The sequence below is a fragment of the Triticum aestivum genome, chromosome 6D (genome assembly GCF_018294505.1).
Source record: "Triticum aestivum cultivar Chinese Spring chromosome 6D, IWGSC CS RefSeq v2.1, whole genome shotgun sequence".
NCBI classification, from domain to species: Eukaryota; Viridiplantae; Streptophyta; class Magnoliopsida; order Poales; family Poaceae; genus Triticum; species Triticum aestivum.
In genome coordinates, this window is record NC_057811.1 from 62,785,894 (window position 1) to 62,810,117 (window position 24,224).

General features: G+C 46.5%; 3 protein-coding genes across 4 annotated transcripts; 2 read left to right on the plus strand and 1 right to left on the minus strand.

Moving 5' to 3' along the window:
• Window positions 1–4,654: 4,654 nt before the first annotated feature.
• LOC123143546 (uncharacterized) lies at window positions 4,655–6,570 on the plus strand (the record flags this gene model as incomplete). Its single annotated transcript, XM_044562492.1, is given in 2 exon segments — window positions 4,655–4,789; window positions 5,927–6,570. Coding segments are annotated over 2 exon segments (582 nt in total). The 3' UTR covers window positions 6,378–6,570.
• A 1,791-nt stretch (window positions 6,571–8,361) lies between these two features.
• Window positions 8,362–14,299, plus strand: LOC123143548 (ribose-phosphate pyrophosphokinase 1, chloroplastic). The gene is made up of 9 exons (XM_044562495.1): window positions 8,362–8,585; window positions 8,827–9,009; window positions 9,338–9,586; window positions 12,017–12,160; window positions 12,270–12,437; window positions 12,584–12,653; window positions 13,074–13,155; window positions 13,677–13,836; window positions 13,954–14,299. The coding sequence occupies exons 1-9, from the start codon at window positions 8,469–8,471 to the stop codon at window positions 13,990–13,992; spliced, it is 1,212 nt and encodes a 403-aa protein (XP_044418430.1). The 5' UTR covers window positions 8,362–8,468; the 3' UTR covers window positions 13,993–14,299.
• Window positions 10,168–20,009, minus strand: LOC123143547 (pentatricopeptide repeat-containing protein At1g71210, mitochondrial). Of its 2 annotated transcripts, none has more exons than XM_044562494.1 (2): window positions 17,011–20,009; window positions 10,168–10,554 (listed from the first exon to the last, which is right to left on the minus strand). In XM_044562494.1, exon 1 carries the CDS (start codon window positions 19,801–19,803, stop codon window positions 17,077–17,079), a length of 2,727 nt encoding a protein of 908 aa, XP_044418429.1. In that variant the 5' UTR covers window positions 19,804–20,009; the 3' UTR covers window positions 10,168–10,554; window positions 17,011–17,076. The 2 variants fall into 2 exon arrangements, with proteins under 2 accessions (XP_044418429.1, XP_044418428.1); XM_044562493.1 differs by lacking the exon at window positions 10,168–10,554 and adding an exon at window positions 15,943–16,431.
• Between the last annotated feature and the right edge of the window lie 4,215 nt (window positions 20,010–24,224).

Consider the following 24,224-nt stretch of genomic DNA (forward strand, 5'->3'; position numbering starts at 1 on the left):
GGGGCGGCGGCGCGAGTTGTCCGGCCGGCGGCGGACACATCCGGCGCGGCGCGAGGAGCTGGTTAGGGTTTCGTCTGCGATTGTTTTCGGGAGGGGATGCACTTATATAGCTAGGGGGAGTTAGGAGAGTCCAAATGAGGTGCGGTTTTCGCCCACACGATCGTGATCGAACGACCTAGAGCATGGAAGAGAGTTTGGTGGGTTTTGGGCTGGTTTAAAGGAGGGTTTTGCTGGAACACACAAATGGGCTTTGCGGTTACCCGGTTAACCGTTGGAGTACCAAACGACCTCCAAATGGAACGAAACTTGACCGGTGGTATACCAAGGCCACTTGAAAAGCCTCGGTCCATTCCGAGAATGTTTGACACCCGCTCACGAAAGAAAACAAGAGGGGTGCGCCGGAGGAGATAGGAGCGCCGGATTGCAAAACGGACAACGGGAAAAATGTTTGGATGCATGAGACGAACACGTATGCAAATGCAATGCACATGATGACATGATGTGAAATGCATGACAAGAACAAAATACAAAACGAAAAACAAAACCCGACCACGGAGGGAATATCATATCACATAGCCGAAAATGGCAAGAGTTGGAGTTACAAATATGGAAAGTTACATCCGGGGTGTTACATACATCAACACCATAGCCTCTCCGATGATGTGTGAGTAGTTTACCTCGGACCTTCGGGTCCATAGTTATTAGCTAGATGGCTTCTTCTCTCTCTCTTTGGATCTCAATACAAAGTTCTCCTCGATCTTCTTGGAGATCTATTCGATGTAACTCTTTTTGCGGTGTGTTTGTCAAGATCCGATGAATTGTGGGTTTATGATCAAGATTATCTATGAGCAATATTTGAATCTCCTCTGAATTCTTTTATGTATGATTGGTTATGTTTGCAAGTCTCTTCGAATTATCAGTTTGGTTTGGCCTACTAGATTGATCTTTCTTGCAATAGGAGAAGTGCTTAGCTTTGGGTTCAATCATGCGGTGCTCGATCCCAGTGACTGAAGGGGAAACGACACGTATTGTATTGTTGCCATCGAGGATAAAAAGATGGGGTTTATATCATATTGCTTGAGTTTATCCCTCTACATCATGTCATCTTGCTTAATGCGTTACTCTGTTCTTATGAACTTAATACTCTAGATGCATTCTGGATAGCGGTCGATGTGTGGAGTAATAGTAGTAGATGCAGGCAGGAGTCGGTCTACTTGTCGCGGACGTGATGCCTATATACATGATCATGCCTAGATATTCACATAACTATGCACTATTCTATCAATTGCTCGACAGTAATTCGTTCACCCACCGTAATACTTATGCTATCTTGAGAGAAGCCACTAGTGAAACCTATGGCCCCCGGGTCTACTTTCCATCATATACGTTTCCAATCTATTTTACTTTGCAATCTTTATCATAAAAATACCAAAAATATTATCTTATCATCTCTATCAGATCTCACTTTTGCAAGTGGTCGTGAAGGGATTGACAACCCCTTTATCGCGTTGGTTGCAAGGTTCTTATTTGTTTGTGTAGGTACGAGGGACTTGCGTGTAGCCTCCTACTGGATTGATACCTTGGTTCTCAAAAACTGAGGGAAATACTTACGCTACTTTGCTGCATCACCCTTTCCTCTTCAAGGGAAAACCAACGCATGCTCAAGAGGTAGCAGGTGCCCCCCTCCATAGATTTCCACCTCGGTCATATCGTTGTAGTGCTTAGGCGAAGCCCTGCATCGGTAACTTCATCAACACCGTCACCACGCCGTCGTGCTGACGGAACTCCCCCTCGGCCTCAGCTGGATCAAGAGTTCGAGGGACGTCACCGAGCTGAATGTGTGCAGATCACGGAGGTGCCCTGCGTTCGGTACTTGATCGGTTGGATCGCGAAGACGTTTGACTACATCAACCGCGTTACTTAACGCTTCCGCTTTCGGTCTACGAGGGTACGTGGACACACTCTCCCGCTCATTGCTATGTATCACATAGATAGATCTTGCGTGATCGTAGGTAAAAATTTTGAAATACTGCGTTCCCCAACAGTTCGGTGCTTGGATCGGTTGGATCGTGAAGACGTTCGACTACATCAACCGCATTACTAAACACTTCCGCTTTCGGTCTACGAGGGTACATGGACACACTCTCCCCGCTCGTTGCTATGCTTCTTCTAGATAGATCTTGCGTGATCATAGGATTTTTTTTTTAAATACTACGTTCCCCAACAGCAAGCACCGCCGCTGCCATTGCTGCTGAACCATTATGAGTTGGAGGATCACCGCTGGATTTGCAACAAGCCATGGTGACGGAGCTCTAGGGCATGAACGGAACGGGAGAAGGCTAGACACGTGCGTCGGGAGAAGGAATGAGCTGTTGATATTTGCAGGTGGGCGAGAGACCCGCTCAGGATAAGGAATGACTTGTTTTTTTGGACAAATGATGAATCTTATTAGCTCAAAATGGAGCATCAAGAGGATACAAACACATTGAGAACACACCCGGTCACTGCATAGTTAGGATGCACATAACCAACACCAACACACGCAAACAAAAATACGCAGACAAATAGCAAAATCATGTAAGACCAAAGCCATGCAGAGACAAGGGACAAAAAGATCAGATGTGCGATAAGAAAACTACAACAACGACCATATCCGCGCCAATCATCTAATGACACCACACGGACGATGAGATTCTTCAAAGCAATGCCTTTCAGAAATGAAGCAACGCTCAATCGTCACCGTCACCGGATCCAGCCACCCAAGGCTAGATCTAGATTTTCACCCTGAAGAATCTGTTCGGGCATATCCGAGCAATGACTTCAACAAGGTAATAGCATAAAAACACCGCCATTTCCAGGTATAACTAACACAAGCCACACAACAATGTTAGTAAAATAGTTTTTCAAAGACTAAACTCAACTTCGACCAAGGAGTTTGGAAGGGGTTCCTACAGGCAGCCGGCTCTGATACCAATTTGGATCGACGCGGCAACAACGACGATCGCGTCGGGTGCCTCTCCAGATCGGGGAGGAGAGCGAGTGGGAAGAGGGGGATAGTGGCTAGGGTTCCAGGGGCAAGGGGCCTTGTAGACGCCGAGGGGGAGCTGAATGTGCGCCGCGTGGCAATCCCCAGCTATGGACGTGCTCCAGGCGTCCACCGTGCCCTGGGTGTAAAGGAAGGAAGACGACGAGGTGGGAGGTAGGCTGGGCCGCCCTGGCGTTGTGCAGACCTAAGTGCACAGCGGCCTGTGGCCTTTCCCCCCTTTTTTAATTCTTTACTATTTTGCACTTTATTTCACATACTAAATGAATTTAGTTGAAACCAATATTTAGCACATAAATATTAGGCAGTGGTTTGAGCTATCACAACAAGAGTCAAATATTTTTTAACAGTGTAGGTATTTGTTTAAACTAAAAAGTCCCAAATAAATGTTGCTGGTCCAATTTTGAATATTTTAGGGGCATTTAAATATCTCAAATGATGTTGAATTATTCATGACAATTAGTTAGTGAATATTTGCAACCCAGCGAACATTTTTAATTTAGCTTTTTCAAGAATTAATAATTTGACTTGTATTTTGATTTTGATTTTGATTTGGAACAAAGTGATGACTAGTAAAATAATTGTGATGACTTGGCAGTCATTAGCAGGAGTTTACTGTAGCATGACAACAAGGGTGTTACAAGGAGGGCGGCGCACGACCCTGGTTGCAACGGGCATCAATTTGCAACTCCAACGCCCGCCATCCGCAGTTGCAAGCACCGCCGCCACCGCTGTTGAACCACTATGAGCTGCAAGATCACCACCAGATCCGCATCAGGCCATGGTGACGAAGCTGCAAGGCCTGAACGGAGCGGGAGAAGCCGAGAGACGTGCGTCGGGAGAAGGAATGAGCTGTTGAGATTTGCAGGTGGGCGAGAGACCCGCTCGGTATGTGGAAGGAGTTGTTTTTTTTTTGACAAATGGTGAATTTTATTAACTTAAAATGAAACATCAAGAGGATACAAACGTAGTGAGCACACATCCGACAAAATGATGGATTTTATCTGTACTACTTAAGAAAAACGTAAGGTTCTCATTTCATCTTCCTTTCCATCACCTCTTTGTCCAACCTTTCATATGTGTATGATAATCAATCGCCTTAATTTACGTACCTTCTGAACCAATTCTACTTTAATTTACTTACCAAAACTTGTAATCAAAATATCACGGCCATAATTTAATGAACATTTATTTACACAATCACATTATTATTGACAGATAAATCACAAGCTTATATACTAAAATATTTATATCCCGTTGCAAGGGCATCGTTGAGTTTAACTAAAAACACAGTAGAAGCAGGAAGCAAAGCGGTCGCGAGAAGCGAGGCATCGCTCGCTCGCTCGCATCACGGCTTACGCGACGCACACAGACCCAGTACCCGGACCCCTCCTGCAAGCAAAACAAGGCGGCACACGCGTCGACACGGCTCCGCTCCGGCATATGCTTTCTTCCCGATCCTCCATCCTTCCAGATTTACTTTACTTTACTTTACTGGCTGCTTGGTGTCTGCCCCCCTCCCCACGACTCAAATCGATCCCCTTCCCCGAATCGCCAAATCCGCTCGCCGCCGCCGCCGTAAAAACCCTCTCCCCTCCGCTGCCGCCGCAGAGAGATGGTGCTGTGGGAGATCACCGCCATCACCGCCTACTTCCTCGGCCTCCGCCGCACCTACCGCCTCGCGCTCCGCGGCCAGCGCCGCCTCATCGGGCCCAACCACCCCAGGCTCCGCGACTTCGTCTACAGGTACCAAATCGCCACCCCCCACCCCCGCTCGTACTCTCTTCTACGAGGGCGAGGGACCCGATTCACGCCGGCCTTGTTCGCCCCCGGCGTCTCCTTGGGCTCAGCCAGCCTCGTGCGGCATCCGGCTCTCGCTGGTTTATTGGTCATGCTGTCCTTGCCCATTCCCCAGGTTTAAGGGGAAGCTTGGGCTGAAATCTGTGGTAAAGCTGCCGCCCTGTGCTGCTACACGGCACCTACTAGCGTCATAGGATGTGCTTCTAGGTTCTGGTTACCCGTACTATATCACTTCTCGCTTTGTGAGGTGTCTTCGGTAACACGGTGCAGGCCATAATGTAGCAGATTTTCTGCTTCGTTTGTCCCTTCAGTCCAGTGTAACCACACCTCGGGTTAGTATGCATGTTGTCCAACATAAGGTCTGGACATAAAAAGATTGGCAGGCGTTCATGTTATCTGATTATTAGAGAGCAGAAGTGACAAGTGTTGTGTTGGGGAGTTCGCTGCTGTGTGCTAAACTTGTACTACCTGGGAGGTTTCATCTTTTACTGGCCCAGCATTTCTAGCTTTAGGCCGACAATTTTTATAGGAGCATTATACTTTTGAGCCGCTCATTTGGAGTTGAGAAAAGTCTAACACACTTCAATTTGCATACAGTCTTGAGTTCATTTCTCTGGTTACTTTGTGCTGTTTGGTTTACCTAGTTATCGGCTTAGATTACTTTTGAAACATAAACATGACAGGCAACACTTTGTAGCTTTTCTATGTGTTTGAATTGCATGAGACCCATTTCACCTTGGAGTAGTTGATATTGTTTGCGTGTAGTGACTTTGTTCTCTCTGAATATTTGCGACTGTATCGATATCCTGTGTAGGACTCAGCCCTTCTATTGAAACCTTGATTTCAGTAAATATAATTATGTTTGACTCTGGTGTGATGTCCTGCACTGGTTTGTAAACCTGATGTTGTCTGCTGTGCTAAATCTGGTCGTACTAGTGAGGACTGCTTGTCATCAATACCTAAGATGGGATATGCTTATTGAAATTATCACTGCATTTTGGGACCAAATAATGGTTACGCCAGTTTTCGATGCTAGCCAGCAATCAAGATTGATTTGACCCTTCTCTTCTCCATGTTACGCAGGCGGACACGTTCTATATTCGACGTCGCAGTCTCAGTGCACAAGAACATTCAGGAGAGGGACTTGGAAGTTGGTCGGAACGTCGGAAACGCGGTCCTTCGCTGGCTCGACCGCATGAAGCCATCAGCACAGATCCGCCCCCACCCTCCAGGCCTGCCAGGCGCCCCCCCAGAGCAACTCAGGCACCTTTCAACCATGAACAAGGCCGCAGGAGCTCAGAAGCCTGCCTCCAAGACCTCAACGCACGACTCGAGCGGGAAGATGCTGTTCTCGCCCCTGAACATCCGGCCCAAGTCCTTCCCTATCCTCCCCACGATGATGCAGTCCACGAGGATCAGCGCGAGCAACCAGTGCAGGCGCCTCTCCAGCTCGCCGTTCCCGCCCGTCGCCGCCAGGAGGAAGGACATGATGGAGGGCGTCTTCCGGAAGGACATCGCCCAGCTAATGGTGTAAGGGATGTCTGTAGGTAGATGTACTGCTTTCTGTGACTCTGGATATTGTTTACTTGACTGGAATTTGGCCTGGATCAGAACTTATCACTAGTCCTGTAATAATGGTCGAGTGCTGAACATAATCGCTGCTGCTCCGCCTGTTTTTTGGCCAATATACATTTTCTAACAAATCATCATACGATGAGACTTGGATATACCGCATGATTTCTTCCAACTGTGCTGAGGCCGCGAGTGGCCTGCAACTGAAATTTGTTGGTTCGGCTTCTCTTTTCATGTTGTGGATGAATGTGTCGTAGTATGAAACAACCAGAGATGCTGCTGGTCGAGGTGGTGTTTTTGAATGAAAACAGCAGAGGGTGATCTTTCATCCTTGTGAAGCTCTCTTGATCAAGTAAAACGGTGATCAGAAATCACTTGCACTAAGGTGTTTCCTCAGCCGTCATCCTCCTCCTCTGCCGCCGGTAGATAGCCTGCCTCCTCACCCGCCGGCTCCGCCGGTAGGGGTGTGAGGGGGAGGCCCTGATCTACCGGTGGGAGTCATAGTTTCCTCCTCTTGGAGCATTAGGTAGGTCTTCATTTGGCGGTGGTGAGACGATGGTGTCGCCGTTGGCATGTAATAAGTTTTGTCTCGATCATGTTGTCTTTCGGAGCGGGTAACATGGTTGTACGTCTTGATCCCCCGACTCTAGTTCCGATCGATGAAGGTTGGTCGGTCTCGGTCTTGTCGGGGAGCGTGTGAGGTTTGTGTTCCCTGACTCCGCCTAGTTGGATCTGGATCATTTGCCCCGCTTTATATGGGGTTTAATGATTTGCCTCAAGGTTGTCTCAATGGCCAGTGGTCCCGGCCCCACCTATCAATGGGGAGGGGGGCAAATAATCAAAGTTAGATGTAAACTGGGGCAACCGATCCAATTTCTCTGGGGCGTGCTATAACTCCCTACGTCGTTTTCTTTTCCGGGGCGGCAATTCGCTATGCAGATCGTGGCCGCCGGCGTCTCCTGGCAGTGACAACTTATCTGCCGCTGCTTCTACAAGATCTTGTGTTTAAGAAAGTTTGCTCTGTTGAGACGGAGGCCTAAAGGCGGCAGTGAGTTTTGCTCACGGTTTGTCGGTGGATGCAAGATGAAGACTTCGGTACCCCTAAGAATATGAATGTATTTTTGATTTTAGTAAGTGTATTTTTCATGAGTTTGTCCTAGTTAATATATAACCTTTGGCTATTTCGCCCAAAAAATTAAGAAAGAGTTGTAATATGCATATAGTTGTTGTTGTTGTTGTTGTTGTTGTTGTTGTTGTTAGACACTTACAATATAAATCAAATGTCACATTCTAAAAAGAAAACAGATCACTTAACCAAAACATCTATTACCGATAAAATGTTTGCTATGCCTCATAATTTTTTACCAAATTAATAGAAAACATTGTATCTTTTATTGAGTGTGTTTTTTTTCTTGAAGTAAATAGAAGAACATTTTATTCTATATATAGTTAAGCTCTTGACATTGAAGAAACATATAGTATATATTTCTTTCTTGGAATATCCAGCGCTTAATTTTTTATGTCTCGTAAATAGATATTTGCTATGTCCCGTAAAATTTTATCAAATTAATACTCGGTCCGTCTCGTAATATAAACGTAGGGAAATTGTTTTCTGCACACCGACATGGTGTGTATGGCTTTTTATTACCAGTGACACATGTGGTAAGCAATCCAAAGAATTCAAAAAGACGTAGGGAGTAGAAAATATTGTATGTTTTATTGGGTGTTTTGTTATTGGAGTAAATGGAAGGTCACTTTATTCTATAGTTAAGCTCTTGACATTTAAAGAAGCATACCGGCAGGAAAAAAACATATCGTGTATATTTTTTCTTTGAATACCCCGCGCTTGATTTTTTTTACCAGGTTGAAAATAAACAGAAGGACATTCTTATCTGCAAATTACGGGGCAGATAGATCAGACAATTAATTCCTCAGTTCATAAAACCGTTGGCAGTTGCCAAGACTCTTTCATAAAACAGTTGGCGGCTGGAACTGATGGCAAACCCCTCGGCTTAATCCGGATTAAACCCTAGCTAGCGAGCGACCTTTCCCCATGCCGCTCCCTTCCTCCTCCTCCGCCGCCGCCGTCGCGGCCGGGCCGGCGGCGTCCCCGCTCGCCGCCCGAAGCCGGGGCCGCCTCCTCCGCGCGCGCTCGGGCCACGCCGCCGTGGTGAGCTCCGCCCTCCCCACCCCCTACCCCCGCTCGCCTTCGTCACAGATTGATTTCCTCTTCTGGAGCCCGCTGGCACATTGGTTGCGCGAACGATTGTTCGTCGATGCGCCGTGCGCTCTTTCCTTTTTTGTGTTGATGTGTACTTCATCGAACGGAAGCAGCTTGATGTATAGTCAGCTTGGTAGAACGAACTGCTCGTGGTGGTGTGCTTGAGCGAAATTCATCTTCGTGCATGCAGAGGTGCCAGAGGGTCGATCCTGTGAGGCTGAGGGCGGTCAATGGATCACCCCCCTGTGTTCCCCTGTCCGACAGGTCGCCGTGGACCCCTGCGACGATGCCGATTTTCGGGGACGCAAACATCAGGAAGGACGACACGAGGCTGCGCATCTTCTCAGGAACGGCTAACCCCTCGCTCGCCCAGGTCGGTTGGATCTTCCTTGGAGAAATTCACCTTCCATACTTCTGCAGTTCCACATACTAGTGTATATATCCTCCTCCTGGTTCTAAGGAGCACACTCCTTTTTTTGCAAGGGAAATGGTAAGTGGGTTTAGCTTAGACAAACAACTATGCAAATGTGAACTGAGCTTAAAAAGACATGGACTGTGGAAACCGGAAAGCTATTATTGAAATTGAATACATCAAGTGGCGAGCTAGTACTTGTTATAAATCCCTCCATGCCAAACTGAATGATTTGTCACTCAATGCCACTCTAAGCTGTATTTTTCTTCTTCCTGGTGTCTTGTGACAGGAAATAGCAAGCTACATGGGTCTGGAACTTGGGAAGGTCAACATAAAAAGGTTTGCTGATGGCGAAATATATGTTCAGTTACAAGAAAGCGTAAGGGGCTGCAATGTCTTCCTTGTGCAGCCATCATGCCCTCCAGCAAACGAGAATCTCATGGAGCTACTCATCATGATTGATGCATGCAGAAGAGCATCTGCTAAGAATATTACTGCAGTCATCCCTTATTTCGGTTATGCCAGGGCTGACAGGAAGGTAATATTTTTTAAATGTTGGTTTCTTATTTTAATTACAAAATGTAAGCCTACACCATAGACTGTCAGTTGTCATGGCTTGCACACCTGTGCTTTTACCATTACTGTGTAGCCAAACCAAACTTTTTGAGGTCAAATAAAATCACACCCGTATGTGAAAAATACTAGTCGAATGCCTGTGTGTTGCCACGGAGAAAAAAAAAAGGGGAGGCGGCATCATTCATGGTGAGACGAAGCACAAATCAAATGGATTTGAAAATGACACATCGGTTTGTTTGCGAAAACATTGCAGTTTTGACAATTTCAGTGTAACAAGAACTCTCATGTAATAAAATTGAGATGAAAAGACTTATGTATTTCCAGAAGAAACATGAACAATTGCAAACATGTGTATATTGGGCCATATATGAAAGATAAAAGTAAAAGCACGAATAAATGAGCTTTGACTGTGGCATTACAACAGCGGGGATGCATAATCATGAATTTTTTCAAAACCAACATGATTCAAATATCTTCTTTCGTTATTTGCCACCATTTCTTTACTTTTCTACTTTTTTTAAGGTCCTACTCTCAGCTTCTCCAGACAATAACTTGAATCAATATGTCCGTTGCTGAGCACATGAATGTTTTTTATGCTTACTTACAATCAACCGTCTCATGAAGCATAAGGGCCTCAACACGAGAAGCGCACCATCACAAAGTTACTTAACAAAGAGCGTAATCTTGTTATTAAGCCTAGATGTACAAAAATGGGGCAGAAGTGACATGGTATCTCCCCTTGCCGCAAAGCAGAGTATCTTCCATCTAAAAAAACAGAGTACCTCCCTCACTATTAAATCTACCACTGTAAAAAGGCTGAGTATCTTCCTTTGCTATAAACCAGCTCGTACCCAAGCACAGGAAATCAGACAAATTTTCGGCCTTTGCTTTGCCTTCTTAGCGCGCTTGATTTGTCATTTCCAGCAAGCACTGTTTAGTAACAAATAATCAATGAGCATGTTATACACTCTGAAGCATATGCACATATATACTGGTATACAAAGATTATACTCCCTCCATTCCTAGATATAAGTCTTTTTAGAGATTCCACTATAGAGACTACATTCGGATGTATATAGACGCCTTTTAGAGCATATGTTCACTCGTTTTGCTCCATATGTAGTCTATAGTGGAATCTCTTAAAAGACTTATATTTAGGAACAGAGGGAATAGATGCAAATTTTCCTTTATTAGATAGGGTTCTAGGTTTTTTGCTTCATCTACCTGCTCACTTAAAAGGACATTATTGCGTACATAACTGTCTGTGTTGTATTCAGACCAAAAGACCAAGCATGAGGGAGGTGTCACAGTACCTTTAGAGATTTTATAGTATGAGATGGTAGGTTGCAAAGTGTTTTTATCACTCCTTCAGAGCATTTATCTATGTATCCGTTGGTGTCAGGTTATATAATATAGAGTTGGGATGAGACTTTGTTTTGCTTTTTTGTTATTATATTATAGATGCTGATCTTGTGCAAGGTCATGATTACCATAATAAGAACGCAAATGATCGCCTCAGATTCCAATGGCAAACGCTAACAAACTAAACAACCCGACGCTTGGTACGGCGCACCGGTATTGGGTCGAGTCCAGAGCGTTGGAAGTCTACCATATGCATGGGTATTTACGAAAAATAATTGATGGAACAAATGTCGTGGAATTGGGGCGGACCACATTGGGGGCGTACTTGCCAATGTCGTTCGGATGGGGTAGGGGGAGGGGAGGTGGTGGGAGGAGGGGTTGCTGCATCAGAGGAGGCAAAAGAGGCATTGCGGACTTGGGGGGCGGACGGTGCCGTCCGTGTACTTGCCGACGTCGGCGTCGAACGAGACGGGGTAGGGGAAGAGGAGACAATTGGGAGGAGGGGGAGGGGGAGGTGGAGGAGGTAGTGAGTGGTTGGGCTGCTACGGTAGAGAGGAGTCGGGAGAGGCGTTCGGAGTGGCCGGCGCTGGCGGCGTGTGAGCAGCAGTGGCCACCTGCCCAGTTCAGTTCCATTGTTTGCTCCCCTTTTCTAGAAGGATCAAATGCCTCTTGTTCGATGAGGTGGGGATAGATGGAACAGGACGTAAAATATAAGGGTCTATTTTAAATGTGAAGTGGGGTTGTCTCCCATGCGTCGGATGCAGATCTGATGGTCGAAAATGAGGGATGGCAGGTACATCATCCACCATCTCGGTCTTTTATGGGAGTAGAGATTCATAAATATGGAGAATTGAAAGTCAATGCTGAATAGTGCAGCATATTCTATTACCATGAGAGCATTTTGTTGGCAGGATAATGCATGATCAGGAACTCAGTCTTACTATATATTTCTGGCACGTCATCCTAATATTAACAAAAAAAAATCATTGCCATATCTAACATAAGTTTATTTACTTCACTGCTTTTTCAGTCTCAAGGTCGTGAATCTATAGCTGCAAAACTTGTAGCTAATATGATTACTGAAGCTGGTGCAAACCGTGTCCTTGTTTGTGATCTTCATTCAAGTCAGGCCATGGGATATTTTGACATCCCAGTAGATCATGTTTATGGCCAGGTACTTACTGATACATGTTGCTTAAGTTGATCAATTACTTTAAAACTGGCATGTGATATGATATCCATTGTTCCATAACTGTTTGTCTTTGCCTCTTTGATCTGTGAAGCCGGTGATTCTTGATTACCTCGCCAGCAAGACAATTAGTTCAAATGACTTGGTGGTGGTGTCGCCCGATGTTGGAGGTGTTGCCAGGGCACGTGCTTTTGCCAAAAAGCTATCAGATGCACCTCTAGCGATTGTAGATAAAAGAAGGCATGGACACAACGTTGCCGAGGCAAGTAATAGTCAATCTGCAGGAAATGTATAATGCATTTGGAGATGTGCTGTTTCACATGGTGCATGCTAGCTTTATTTTCCATGCCTTTATGTGCTCTGTTCTGTCAGATTAAATAAGCATAACTTTTCATGTGCATCTTACAGGTAATGAATCTTATTGGAGATGTTAGAGGAAAAGTGGCCGTTATGATGGATGATATGATTGATACGGCAGGTAAGTTATCGCATTTAAGTTATAGGAAACATAATTCTAAGATTGAGCATTTCACACTGAGGGGCAGTTGAGCCATGTTTTAATGTCGTGTTTGCAACTGTTTACTTGGTTGAGGCTAATGTTGGTAACCGGCATGTTGTTAATAGTGAAGTATATGTTGTGGTATCATATTAAAAGCAGAGACCAAAGATTAAAAAACGTCTTTTATTTTGATACGGAGGGAGTATATAGTTACAATTATTATTTTTTAGTAAGGTTTGGATACTAGTCATATGAGCTGCAGTATAGTTTAAACTTGGAAAGCTCCTAACTGAGAAGTAAATTACATCTTGTTGCATATCAAAACTAGCTACCTTTTGACAATGTTTGCTTCTGAATATGAATACTTATATCCTAATAAGACTAGTACAATTAAATTAGGAACTATTGCCAAAGGAGCTGAGCTGCTGCATCAAGAAGGAGCAAGAGAAGTATATGCATGCTGTACACATGCTGTTTTTAGGTATGCTACTTTTACGCCCATTCCATAGATGAACTACTGAACTTGCCTTGCTGTGGGGTGAGGCCCATCACCGCACTATATACGTAGTTACAGACTTATTCCATGGAGCTGAGAGTTTGATGGAACCAGAGTCTGCACCAATTTGTGTGAGCAATTCAGAAGTGTGCATTGTGCTGGTATAGTATAACATTGTATGTCGGATCTAACCTACAAATTTGGATGGATAAAGTTACTTAGGAAAATGGCAGGGAAAAAGAATTCAGTGGTTACCAAATATTTGATGCTAAGCAAAATTTGGTTTAAACTTGTGTTAGATTCGTGTCGTGGAAATGTGAACCCAAAGTGTAAACCTTCAATAGAGATTGGAATAATTATGCTGTCTTGCTGCAATGTCTGTTCATCAGAAAAGGCTGAGATGCAGTCATTGAACTTGAATTTGTCTCGTATGTTTTATTGCGTTATACTGTGGCGACATGTTTAGCTCTGATTTCTTACTAGTATGTTTCACATCACCGTTTCAGCCCACCAGCCATCGAAAGATTATCAAGTGGTTTGTTTCAAGAAGTAATCATCACGAACACTATCCCTTTGAAGGAGGAGAAGAATTTCCCGCAGCTGACCATCCTTTCAGTCGCGAACCTTCTAGGCGAGACGATCTGGCGTGTCCATGATGATTGCTCGGTAAGTACTAAACTAGCAAACATCCGACCAGAGATCATCAGAATTTCTAGACCCTGTGCAACCATATGCTAGTATATGAATTGCTTAACAAAGTGGTCACATTTTAAACCAATGCAGGTTGGCCATGCGCCATACTCCACCTTGGATATTGACTGACGCTTGTGTTCCACAAGCGGGGCTTCCGTCCACCGGGGGCCCTCGTTTCATGCCTAGGTGAGAACGGGTGCCATAGAGGGTCGACCTGCCGTGGTGTCGACAACAACAAATACAGTTGATAGACGAGATGCCCAAGTGATAATGAGCAGAATGTACTCTTTCTTAATGCAGGAATAGTTGTACAAGTGCCCTTTTTTTGCATGTTCTCCAATTTGTTTTGTGGAATAAGCTCTGTTAGCAGAAAAAAAAAGACGTTGACTATGTGTATGAGTGTGGTAGTATATCAGATGGAAGTTTGAACTGTGTATATAGGCCCGCTTAATCCCAGCCGTTCCTGTTTTTTCTTTTTACCATTTTAGATGAAAGTGGGCCCACTTTTAAGTGTAATGATGGGGCTGTTCTCACTGGCATAATAGTTGACCATCTATATTTCCGCTTGGGTTATAATAATTCTGCTTCGAACATTGCCTACTGTAGATGCAACTGATTTCAAGATTGACGGAGTATCTGTAGATTGGCAAAAGAAACCTGATTTAACTGTGCTGGGGCTAATTATTTGTGATTTGTTTTTCTTTGGTGCACTGCTGACGAAAGTGCATGGTCTCAGTCTCACACGAAAAATTTGGGTGAGCGTGTGATTCAGTGCGGCGTTTCTTTCCAAGATTTCGAAATGCTAAAGACTGTCTAATTCATAATCGACATGAAAAAAAACTACAGTACAACTCTGAAATCAATAAGATGGAGCTCGTTTCCCCTGGCTAGTCATAGTGATAGTAACTTAGGTGATAACATATCACGTCTCAAGACAAATTTGCTTATGTACCATGAAGTTAATGAGGAGAGAGATGCTTGTGGTAACATAAAGCCCTTCCCTGGACAGGTGCTACGCATGCCACATAAGCGAAAAAATGACATGACACAACATTTAAGGAGAAGAGAGAGCACTTTGGTGACCCCAGCAAGAACAAATGTCAAGCGCAAGAACCTAGACAAATCACTTAAATGAAACAACTTGACCAATGCATGAAAGACTTTAGGTGCTAACTCATTAAATAAAGTGTGCTTAGCAACAAGTTAGCACCTATGCATTGGGAAGTTGAGTTGCTAAGGTATTTAATGCACTTAGCACCTCATCTAAGCATCTTTGCATTGGAAGAGGTCTAATATGTTACTGTAACATAACACATCCAAAGTAAAATGAGTCTATATCTCAATAAATGAAGGCTTACATGTTATCATCTACTCCCTCCGTTTCTAAATATTTATCTTTCTAAAGATTTCAAATGGACTATGTATATAGACATAGTTTAGAGTGTAGATTCACTCATTTTGCTCCGTATATAGTCACTTGTTGAAATCTCTAGAAAGACAAATATTTAGGAACGGAGAGAGTATATGTTACTACCATTATAAAAGTAGTAACATAGACTAGTAACATATGCATGTTACTAGTCTAAGTTACTCCCCACTATGACCAGCCTCAGGGAAGGCTAGTGAATGACTAGTATTATCATTTACATGAATTAATTAATTGGTGTGCTTTTAATTCGAACGGTATCATAAACTAGAGTTGCGGCCATAAATGCATGGACAGTGTTTTCATCCAGTTAGGAAAAACGGAAACCCATATGGAGACAACCATGAAAATACTTTAAGATGATGTTAACCTTCGACTGGAGATATCCCAAGCCCTCCACGAGTTCCTTGCTAAATAATGTCTCATCAACGCTTCATATTATACGTTTTTTTCAAGAAAAACGCCATGATAGACCATCTGATGCTAGCTCCTCAAATCATTGGCCAGAGAGGGTATCTCCTCATCTACCAAAACGTGTTTGGATCAATGAAGACTTCGGCACCCTTGATCTTTTCAGATATGAATGAAAGTCGGTAAGCAATCCCCGAAACCACAAACTGATGGACATCGGACTCTTCCTATCTTTCTAGCACAATATAACTATAAATGCAGCATACATATCCATCCAATTTTATTCTGGACTTGCCAGCGAAAAAAGATCGTCGGCTAGACAGCTTTGCACCATATATAAGCAGATCAACCTTGCAAGGTGTACAGCCACTGGATCTCGAAGCACACCTAATGCATAATTTGGACCAGCTATCTGCCTTCGATCTATTCGCAGTGCTATGCTAAGCTTCTAGATAATGATGATGTCATGATAAGGAACCTGCATTGCTTATAATATACTGATTCAGCGAGGACTGAATTATTATTGTTACACCAGGTAAACAGCGCAGACCGCAAAACTATGTGAGCTAGTAGAATACATCAAGGGACACCGAAAAAATATATCAATGTTACATGTAAACTGATACCTACGCATGCTATGCCGTGCCAGGTGAGGTGTGATTCAGGATGCTATATGTTAAGTTTAGGAATATGCTCCACATGAAAATATGTTTGATCCCCAAAATGAGTGCCTGCACAATGCTCAAAATTTGGAGCGAAACAATGTAAGACATTGAACTGAATTGCTGTGTGGTTTATAAACATTAAAAGCTAAACTGTTTTGAACTTTTGGTCTATTAGACATTCGTATAACCCAGATTAACTAGAACCACTTTAATGTATAGTGCCAAACAAAAAAAAGAACAACTTCAATGTGCATCACACAATCAGTTCCACTAATGCAGTGAATCACACAAACGATGTAATTTATGCGAATATAATAGAAAATACATGTTCACTCTTTTATTAAGCAACTGCACGTCTCTTGTAACTGTGCAAGCAATGTGGGATTGCCACGAAAATGGTCCATCCAACATATTTTCTCATGTCTGACCAATTAACATCCAGTAGGCAGGCTAGTGTGACGAGTCCAAAATAAAGTGCAAGGGATTTATCCCTTGTGTCATAAGAAAACAGTAGGAAAAATATTACCAAATATCTCAGTTCTCTGGAAACCAGCAAAAACCTACTGGTTCATAAACTTCTCAAACAACTAGACCTAACAATGGAGTAGAAAATGAATCCAAGAGCAAGGTTTAACAATACATTACCTGTTTTGGCAAAGTCATAGGACTTTCAGATCAACAGACTGATGTGATGAGATATGTAATTATTACTTATACAAATGAAATGGCCTTCTGATCATGCGGTCGCAAGGATGTATTGTTGTATAACCTCATAGTGTACCAAGTGGGATAGAACCCGTTTCGGTACATTGCCTCCATCCACCTTTCAGCCTCACTTCTGCTGCCATGCTTGCAGAAGCCATGTACCATTATATCAAAAGTATATCGATTCGGTAGATAGCCCCTTTGGCAGAGTCTTTCAAACATGTTACAGGCAGAATCCATCCTCCCTGCCATGCTCAATCCTCGTAACAGCATGTTATAAGTATAAATGTCGACAGGAAAGAACTGTTCTAGACCCTCTTCTAAAACCTCCAAGTCACTCCTGTTCCTGATACCACTTGCAAACAACTCGATAAGTTGGCCAATCAAGAATCGTCCTGCACCCCGACCTTTGATCTCTCCAGCGCTTGCTTCAAGAGACCCGGATTTATCTTCTGAACGCGCCCAAGCCTTGAGAAGATCGCTGCCCCTCAGTGTGTGCAACAGAAGCACATTACACAAGAACGCTGAAACAGGGCGCCCTGTTTCCCTGAAGTCATCAATAATCTTCACAACACTGTCATAATCTTGAACAGAGCTCAAAAGGAGCACAAGCTGTTCATAGCAGTCAATGCTCGGTATTAATCCTTTATCCCTTGCTTCCCTCCAAAATACCATTGCCTGCTCTGGCTTCCGAGCTTCACATAGACCAGATATAAATACGTTATACATCTTGGTCCCAGGTGGCTTCTTCTCATGAATGAAGTTGAAAAAAGTCAGTGCGTCACCAATACGCTTACTCCTCAGATAACTCATGAGAAGAAGGATATTGCTTTCGACAGATGGTTCAATCCCTGCAGACTCCATCCGGCTGTACACCTCCCTGGCCACATCAGCCTTCTTAGCATGTCCAGCCCCAGAGATGAAGTAGTTATAGCACACACGGGGTTGGAGTTCACTCCTCCGCAACTGGTTCTCCAGCAGCTCAAGAACCTCACCATACTTACTCAGCTCACACAATTCACAAACAACCGACTGGTAGAGGCTTCGGGTCGGGATGTGTCCCATATCTTGCATTTCGAGTATGAGCCTTGGGAGCACATCCACCCTCCTAATCAATATTAATGCTCTGATCAAGCTCTTGTAAGTTGATTCGTAGCGATATAGGCCCGCAGGGTTCTTGCTGCTCGCTATCTGAGGCACTTTACATGCCTCATCCACATTCCCACTCTTGCACAATGCAACAAGGTACTTGGCTAATACATTGTCCATTGGCCACGCCTCCTGCTTGAGAGCCCTATCGAGCAGCTCCCTCACCTTATCTAGCTTCCCTTCCTGACACAGCACATTTGCGAACATTGCAAATGTCTGACGGCCAGGAAAGTATCCATCTTCCATAGACTGCTCCAGTACCAGACAAGCCTCTTCTGTGGCCCCACCTCGGCACAGTGCCCTGATCAGATTGTTGTAGACATCCTTGTTTGGGTTAATCCCAAGGTCCAATCTTGATCTATACAAATGCATGGCAACTTCCACAAGCCCGGCTTTGCAAAAGAAGCAAAGCGCGGCATTCATGGTTGAACGGCCTGGAGCAATGCCCTCCTCCATCATTTCCACAAGCAAATCATAAACTTCACCAAGTCTGTTCTTGCGGAGAAGGCGGTGCACAAGCTTATCATACCGCTGACCATCAGGGATATATCCCTCAGCCTCCTTCTTATCAGAAAGGAACTGCAATGTAGTATCAAGCATCCCAGCCTCAATGAGACCATGGATCCACGCGCCGTACACATCACATGACGAGAATTTACCAACAATCTGGGCTGCCTCGTCAAAGCGCCCACGCCGGCAGAACTCAGTGACAATAGAGCCAGCGGCGGGGCCTCTGGATGCTTCGGCGAAAGGGAGGGTGTCAAGTAGTGCAGTGGCATCGCTGAAGCGGGCGCGGCGGCACAGGCTCTTGATGCGGATGCAGGTTGCAACGGGACTAGCAGCAAGGTTGCGGGCGAAGGAGTCGGCCAAGTCGTGGAATGACGCATCGACAAGTGAGTTGAGGAGTATGCGGGAGGAGACGGCGTCCAGGTCCATGCCGCGGAAGCGCATGCGGCCGAGGACGCTGAGCCCGCGCTGGGGGTCGCCCGCGACGGCGTAGCCTACGACGAGCGTCTGATGGAAGCGCGGCTGCCCGGTGGACGCGGAGGTGGTGGTGAAGAGGCGGAGCCAGTCGAGCACCACAGAGGCGCGGCGCGCGCGCGAGAGCAGGCGGAAGACGGCATGGTAGACGGCGCGCGTGTGGAGGTAGTGCGGGCGGCGGCCCGACCAGTCGAAGAACTTGAGGCGGAGCAGCAGAACCGCGTCGCCGTCGGGGAGCCTCCGCGGGCGGTGGCGGAGCACCGAGAGGACGAGCTCCTCCGAGAGCGGGAGCGCCTCGAGCGCCGCCGCGTCGTCCGAGGCGAGGGCCTCGTAGATCAAGTCGAGGGCGGCGAGCGGCTCGGCGGCGCGGGGCGCGAGGAACCAGTCGCGGAAGGAGACGGCGATGTCGGACGCGGCCTCGGAGATGGAGGCGTAGGACTCCGCGGTCCGGGGGAGCAGCGGGGAGAGCTGCGGCAGCGGCGGCGGCGGCGGGGGCGGCGCGCGGTGTGGTGAGGCGGTGGACGCCGAGAAGGTGTTCGACAGAATGGCGAGGAGGCGGCGGCGGCGCGAGCGGGAGGGGAGCGGGGCGAGGAGGCGGGGCATGGCGGGCACGGGCGGCGGCGGTCAGCGAATAGGAGTTGGCCGCCGGCAGCAGTGGCAGCCGGCGGCGGCAGGTGGCATTGGCTGGCGGTGGCGGCTGCGGCCGCGTGCGTGATCTGTGTTCACCGGGTCGCGGGTGGGAAATTTTGCGCGAGGTTGGGTTTGTTTGGGTCGGGAATGGGGTTGGAGCGGGCCGAGCGTTTGGGTTCAGACCCAGAGACGTGCACGTGAGAATAAGTTGCCAACCTGCGTTGGTGGGGTATGGGGAGATGTTTGCACGACGAATTGACTCCAACATCTCCATGAACCAATATGTGATTGGATGGTTAGGTAAACAGTGGTATTCCCAGCCCATCAGGATTCAAGTCCTGGTGCTCGCATTTATCCTGGATCATATGTTCAGTGGAAGGAGACGTTCTCGTCGACTATAGGAGGCGCCTATACTGACTTCGTAAAATATCAAGATTATATGCCGGCCCAGTCTCTCGGAGGTGCTCATAGGGATAAGGTGTGTGCGCGTTCATAAGGGTGAGTGTATGCGCGTATGTATGAGCGCTTGTGTCTGTACTGATGTTCAAAAAAAAGACTCCAACATCTCCATGCAAATCCCGCAAGGGCATTTCCAACGGCAACCCTCAAATTTTCTTACCCATAGTCCACGATCAGGGGTGATCAGTCCACGAACATGGATACGAAAGGCCGCTCTCCAACTGTAACAGTATATATTTTGACAACATTTTTTAAACACAGTACAGGCGCAAGCGCTCATACATACGCACATACACACATACTCTATCCCTATGAGCACCTCCGAGAGACTGCATCGCCATATCATCTTTAGATGTGCGAAGTCACCGTAGGCGCCTCGTCGTCGACAGGAACGTCTCCTTCCACTGAAAACGCATCGTCGGAAATCCTGAAATAAATCCAGGAATAATGCGAGCACCAGGACTTGAACCCTAGTGGGCTGGGGATACCACTTGTCGTGGGAACAGACCTGAAAGTAGAGGTTAGGGGTACGTAGGAGAGGGCAGAGCCTAGCTACGGCGAGGTTGTACACTCGGATTTACGAGTTCAGGCCCCTCCCGGAGGAGGTAATGACCCTACGTCTCGGTGCTGCGGGAGCTTTGTTGTATGGAGTGTTGAGTTACGGGGGGTGCGAACCCTTGTGCAGGAGCGGAGGGGCGGCTTATATATAGTCTGCTGACCCCTCATCATCCTCCGTTACGCAAGGGTTCAATGAGAAAGTAAAGGTGCGAGCGTTTCTGGTAACGCCTACACTTAATGATCTTTATAACGACGAACTGATCGCCTGGCCATTGCCATCCCGGAGTGACTCTATGCCTTCTGCCTTCGAGTGAAATCAGGTGCTCCGAGTGAATAAGGACGGTCGAGTGGTGGAGGAGTAATCGAGTGGATCTTGCGTCGAGTGACTTGCACGCTGCGGTCATTCCAGTGGACACTGTGACGCCCTCGATTCAATCATACACTAATCATACACGCAAATGTGTACGATCAAGATCAAGGACTCACGGGGAGATATCACAACACAACTCTAGGCACAAATAAAATAAAACAAGCTTTATCTTACAAGCCATGGGTCTCGAGGCTCGAATACATAAGCTCGAATACACAAGAGTTAGCGGAAGCAACAATATCTGAGTACAGACATAGGTTAGACAAGTCTGCCTTAAGAAGGCTAGCACAAAAGCAACATCAATCGAAAAGGCAAGGCCTCCTGCCTGGGAGCCTCCTAACTACTCCTGGTCGTCGGCGGCCTCCACGTAGTAGTAGGCACCCTCAGTGTAGTAGCAGCCGTCGTCGAAGGTGGCGTCTGGATCCTGGGCTCCACCATCTGGTTGCATCATCCGAGAAGAATGGAAAGAGGTGGAAAAAGGGGAGCAAAGCAACCGTGAGTACTCATCCAAAGTACTCACAAGCAAGGATCTACACTACATATGCATCGATGTCAACGAAAATGGGTAGTATATGTGGACTGAACTGCAGAATGCCAGAAGAGAAGGGGAAAGCCTAGTCCTATCGAAGACCAGCATCTTCAACATCTTCAGCGGTCTTGCAGCATTAGAAGAGCGTAGTCTAGCATAAAGTAAAGTAGTAGTAGTGTCATCAACCTCGCCCAGAGATCCTTCCTCGACTCCCTGCGAGAAAGCAATCCCAGAGCCATACTATCCAGTTATCACCTCAAGTATCCAGTTCTAGTTGTATCGATCGGGATATAGCTCCAAGTGTCCGTTACCGTAGGAAAGGCTATCGATAGATGTTTTCTTCCTTGCAGGGGTGCACCAACTTACCCACCACGCTCGCTTAACTCCGGCCGGACACACTTTACTGGGTCATGCCCGGCCTCGGCCAAACAATACGCCGCAACCCGACCTAGGCTTAATAGAGAGGTCAGCACGCCGGACTAAACCTATGCCCCCAGGGGTCTTGGGCCATCGCCCCGGGAACTCCTGCATGTTGCGTGGGCGGCCGGTGAGCAGACCTAGCTACCTCCTTAAAAAGGCAGGTGCTTACGCAGTCCAACCCGGCGCACGCCGCCCAGTCGCATGACGTCTATTAAGCTTCAGTTGATGCATATGACGCAGAACTCCCATACTATGCTCACGTGATGGTTAGTGCTATCAGGCTAGAGGCCCCTCAGATCAAATATCCAAATCGTAGTGGATTAGGAGCACATGGTAACGAGCAAAGACTCACGATCGATGTGACCCCATCTCGAGGACTTGTGGCAAGGGCTAAGAATGCCCGGCCACGCCTCGTAAGTATCTCGCGGGCACCTTCCAGGTCAACCCGACTCCACATCACTCGCAATTAAGCTCGCGCGGGTACCCCTTAGGGCCGACCCGTCTTTAGTAACATGGATCCGTGTAAAGTCGTAGTAACCATAGTAATTGTGTGTCTAACGCCAAGGGGAACCCTGAGGAACCACCCTCGATGGATTCCACTCGATGTAATCATCAAGGTGAACATAAGAGGAACCACCCTCGAGGTTCACACTTGAGGGGTTGCACGACAGAGTCGTATCGGAAGTGGTTAAGGCGGAATCACCCTCGATGACCACGACCGAATAGCTACACTACAGGGTTAACATCAGAAGTGCTGATAAGGTCTCACCCTCGGCACTCGATAGTAACCCAGTAGTGTCGAGCAACTAAGGGGAAAGTGATGTGCGGTGCCGGGGCTTGGTCTTCGATCCCGTTGATCGGGTCTTCGATGATGAAGCAGGGGCAACAAGGACAAGGTGGGGGTCACTGATGGATCACTAACTAACCTATACTAAACTGTTTAGGATAAGCAGGTAAGGTACAACAACAGATACAAAAGTAGGCTATGCATCAGAATAGGAGCAAACAATTACAGTAGCAAAATCTAATGCAAGCATGAGAGAATGGAATGGGCGATATCGGGATGATCAAAGGGGGGGCTTGCCTGGAAGCTCTCCTGAAAAGGGAGAAGTGTCGTCGGTGACGTAGTCGATCACAGTGGCATCAGCAGCGGTCTCGAGGTCTACCGGAGAGAAGAGGGGGAAGAAACAGTAAATACAAGCAAACAGATGCATGACAAGACAATAAGCGGTGCTAGGGGTGTTCTACCGCGGTACTACGTGATACCGGCGAAGTGGGAAAACATCCGGGGAAGTTTTCCCGAAGTTTGGCATTTTCGGACGGATGAAAAGGAGGGGGACGATTGCATGTTCGCTATGATAGGGATGTGTGGCGGACGAACGGAGAGCGTATCCGGGTTTGTCTCGCTTTTCTGAGCAACTTCCATGTATAAAACTTTTTCGTCCGAGTTACGGATTATTTTACATGATTTTTCCAAGTATTTAACAATATTTTGAAATTACCTTTAATTCGAAAATAACGGTTAAATTGCTAGGGGCGCCCAGCACAATGTACACAGTGACTGACAGGTGGGGCAGGGGGTCCAAGTTGACCAGTCAACATTTGACTGGTCAACAGGGGGTGGGCCCCCCTGTCATACTCACCTATAGCTAATTACAGATTAGTTAGACTAAGTAATTATTTTAATTAACCCAATTTAATTAAGTTAATTAATCATTTAATTAACTAATTAATTAATTAATTTTATTTTTTATATGCCTTTTTTATAAACAGGGGCGTGGGGCCCATATGTCATAGGCCCAGGAGGGCCTAACGGGCGCTGACGTTAGCGGGCAGCGGGCGAAGGGGTTACGGGCGCCACCCAATCGGGCGCGGGCGAGGCCGTAGTGCCGGGGCTCGCTGGAGCGCGGCCACGGTGAGCAAGGCGGCAGAGGCGAGCGAGCGCGTGGGGGCGCGCGGTCCGGCGGAGGACGAGGCCGATTCTGGTAGCGAGTAGGAGAGGCGCGCGCGGTGGTGGGGCAGCAGCAGGCGGCGCGAGGAGGGGGGCGGCCGGCGCAG

Coding starts and splice junctions, on each gene's coding strand:
- LOC123143548 (XM_044562495.1), top strand. CDS start 8,469: ATGCCGCTCCCTTCCTCCTCCTCCGCCGCCGCCGTCGCGGCCGGGCCG. Junction 12,161..12,269: donor TAGATCATGTTTATGGCCAG/GTACTTACTGAT, acceptor TGATCTGTGAAG/CCGGTGATTCTTGATTACCT. Junction 13,837..13,953: donor GTGTCCATGATGATTGCTCG/GTAAGTACTAAA, acceptor AAACCAATGCAG/GTTGGCCATGCGCCATACTC.
- LOC123143547 (XM_044562494.1), bottom strand. CDS start 19,803: ATGCCCCGCCTCCTCGCCCCGCTCCCCTCCCGCTCGCGCCGCCGCCGC.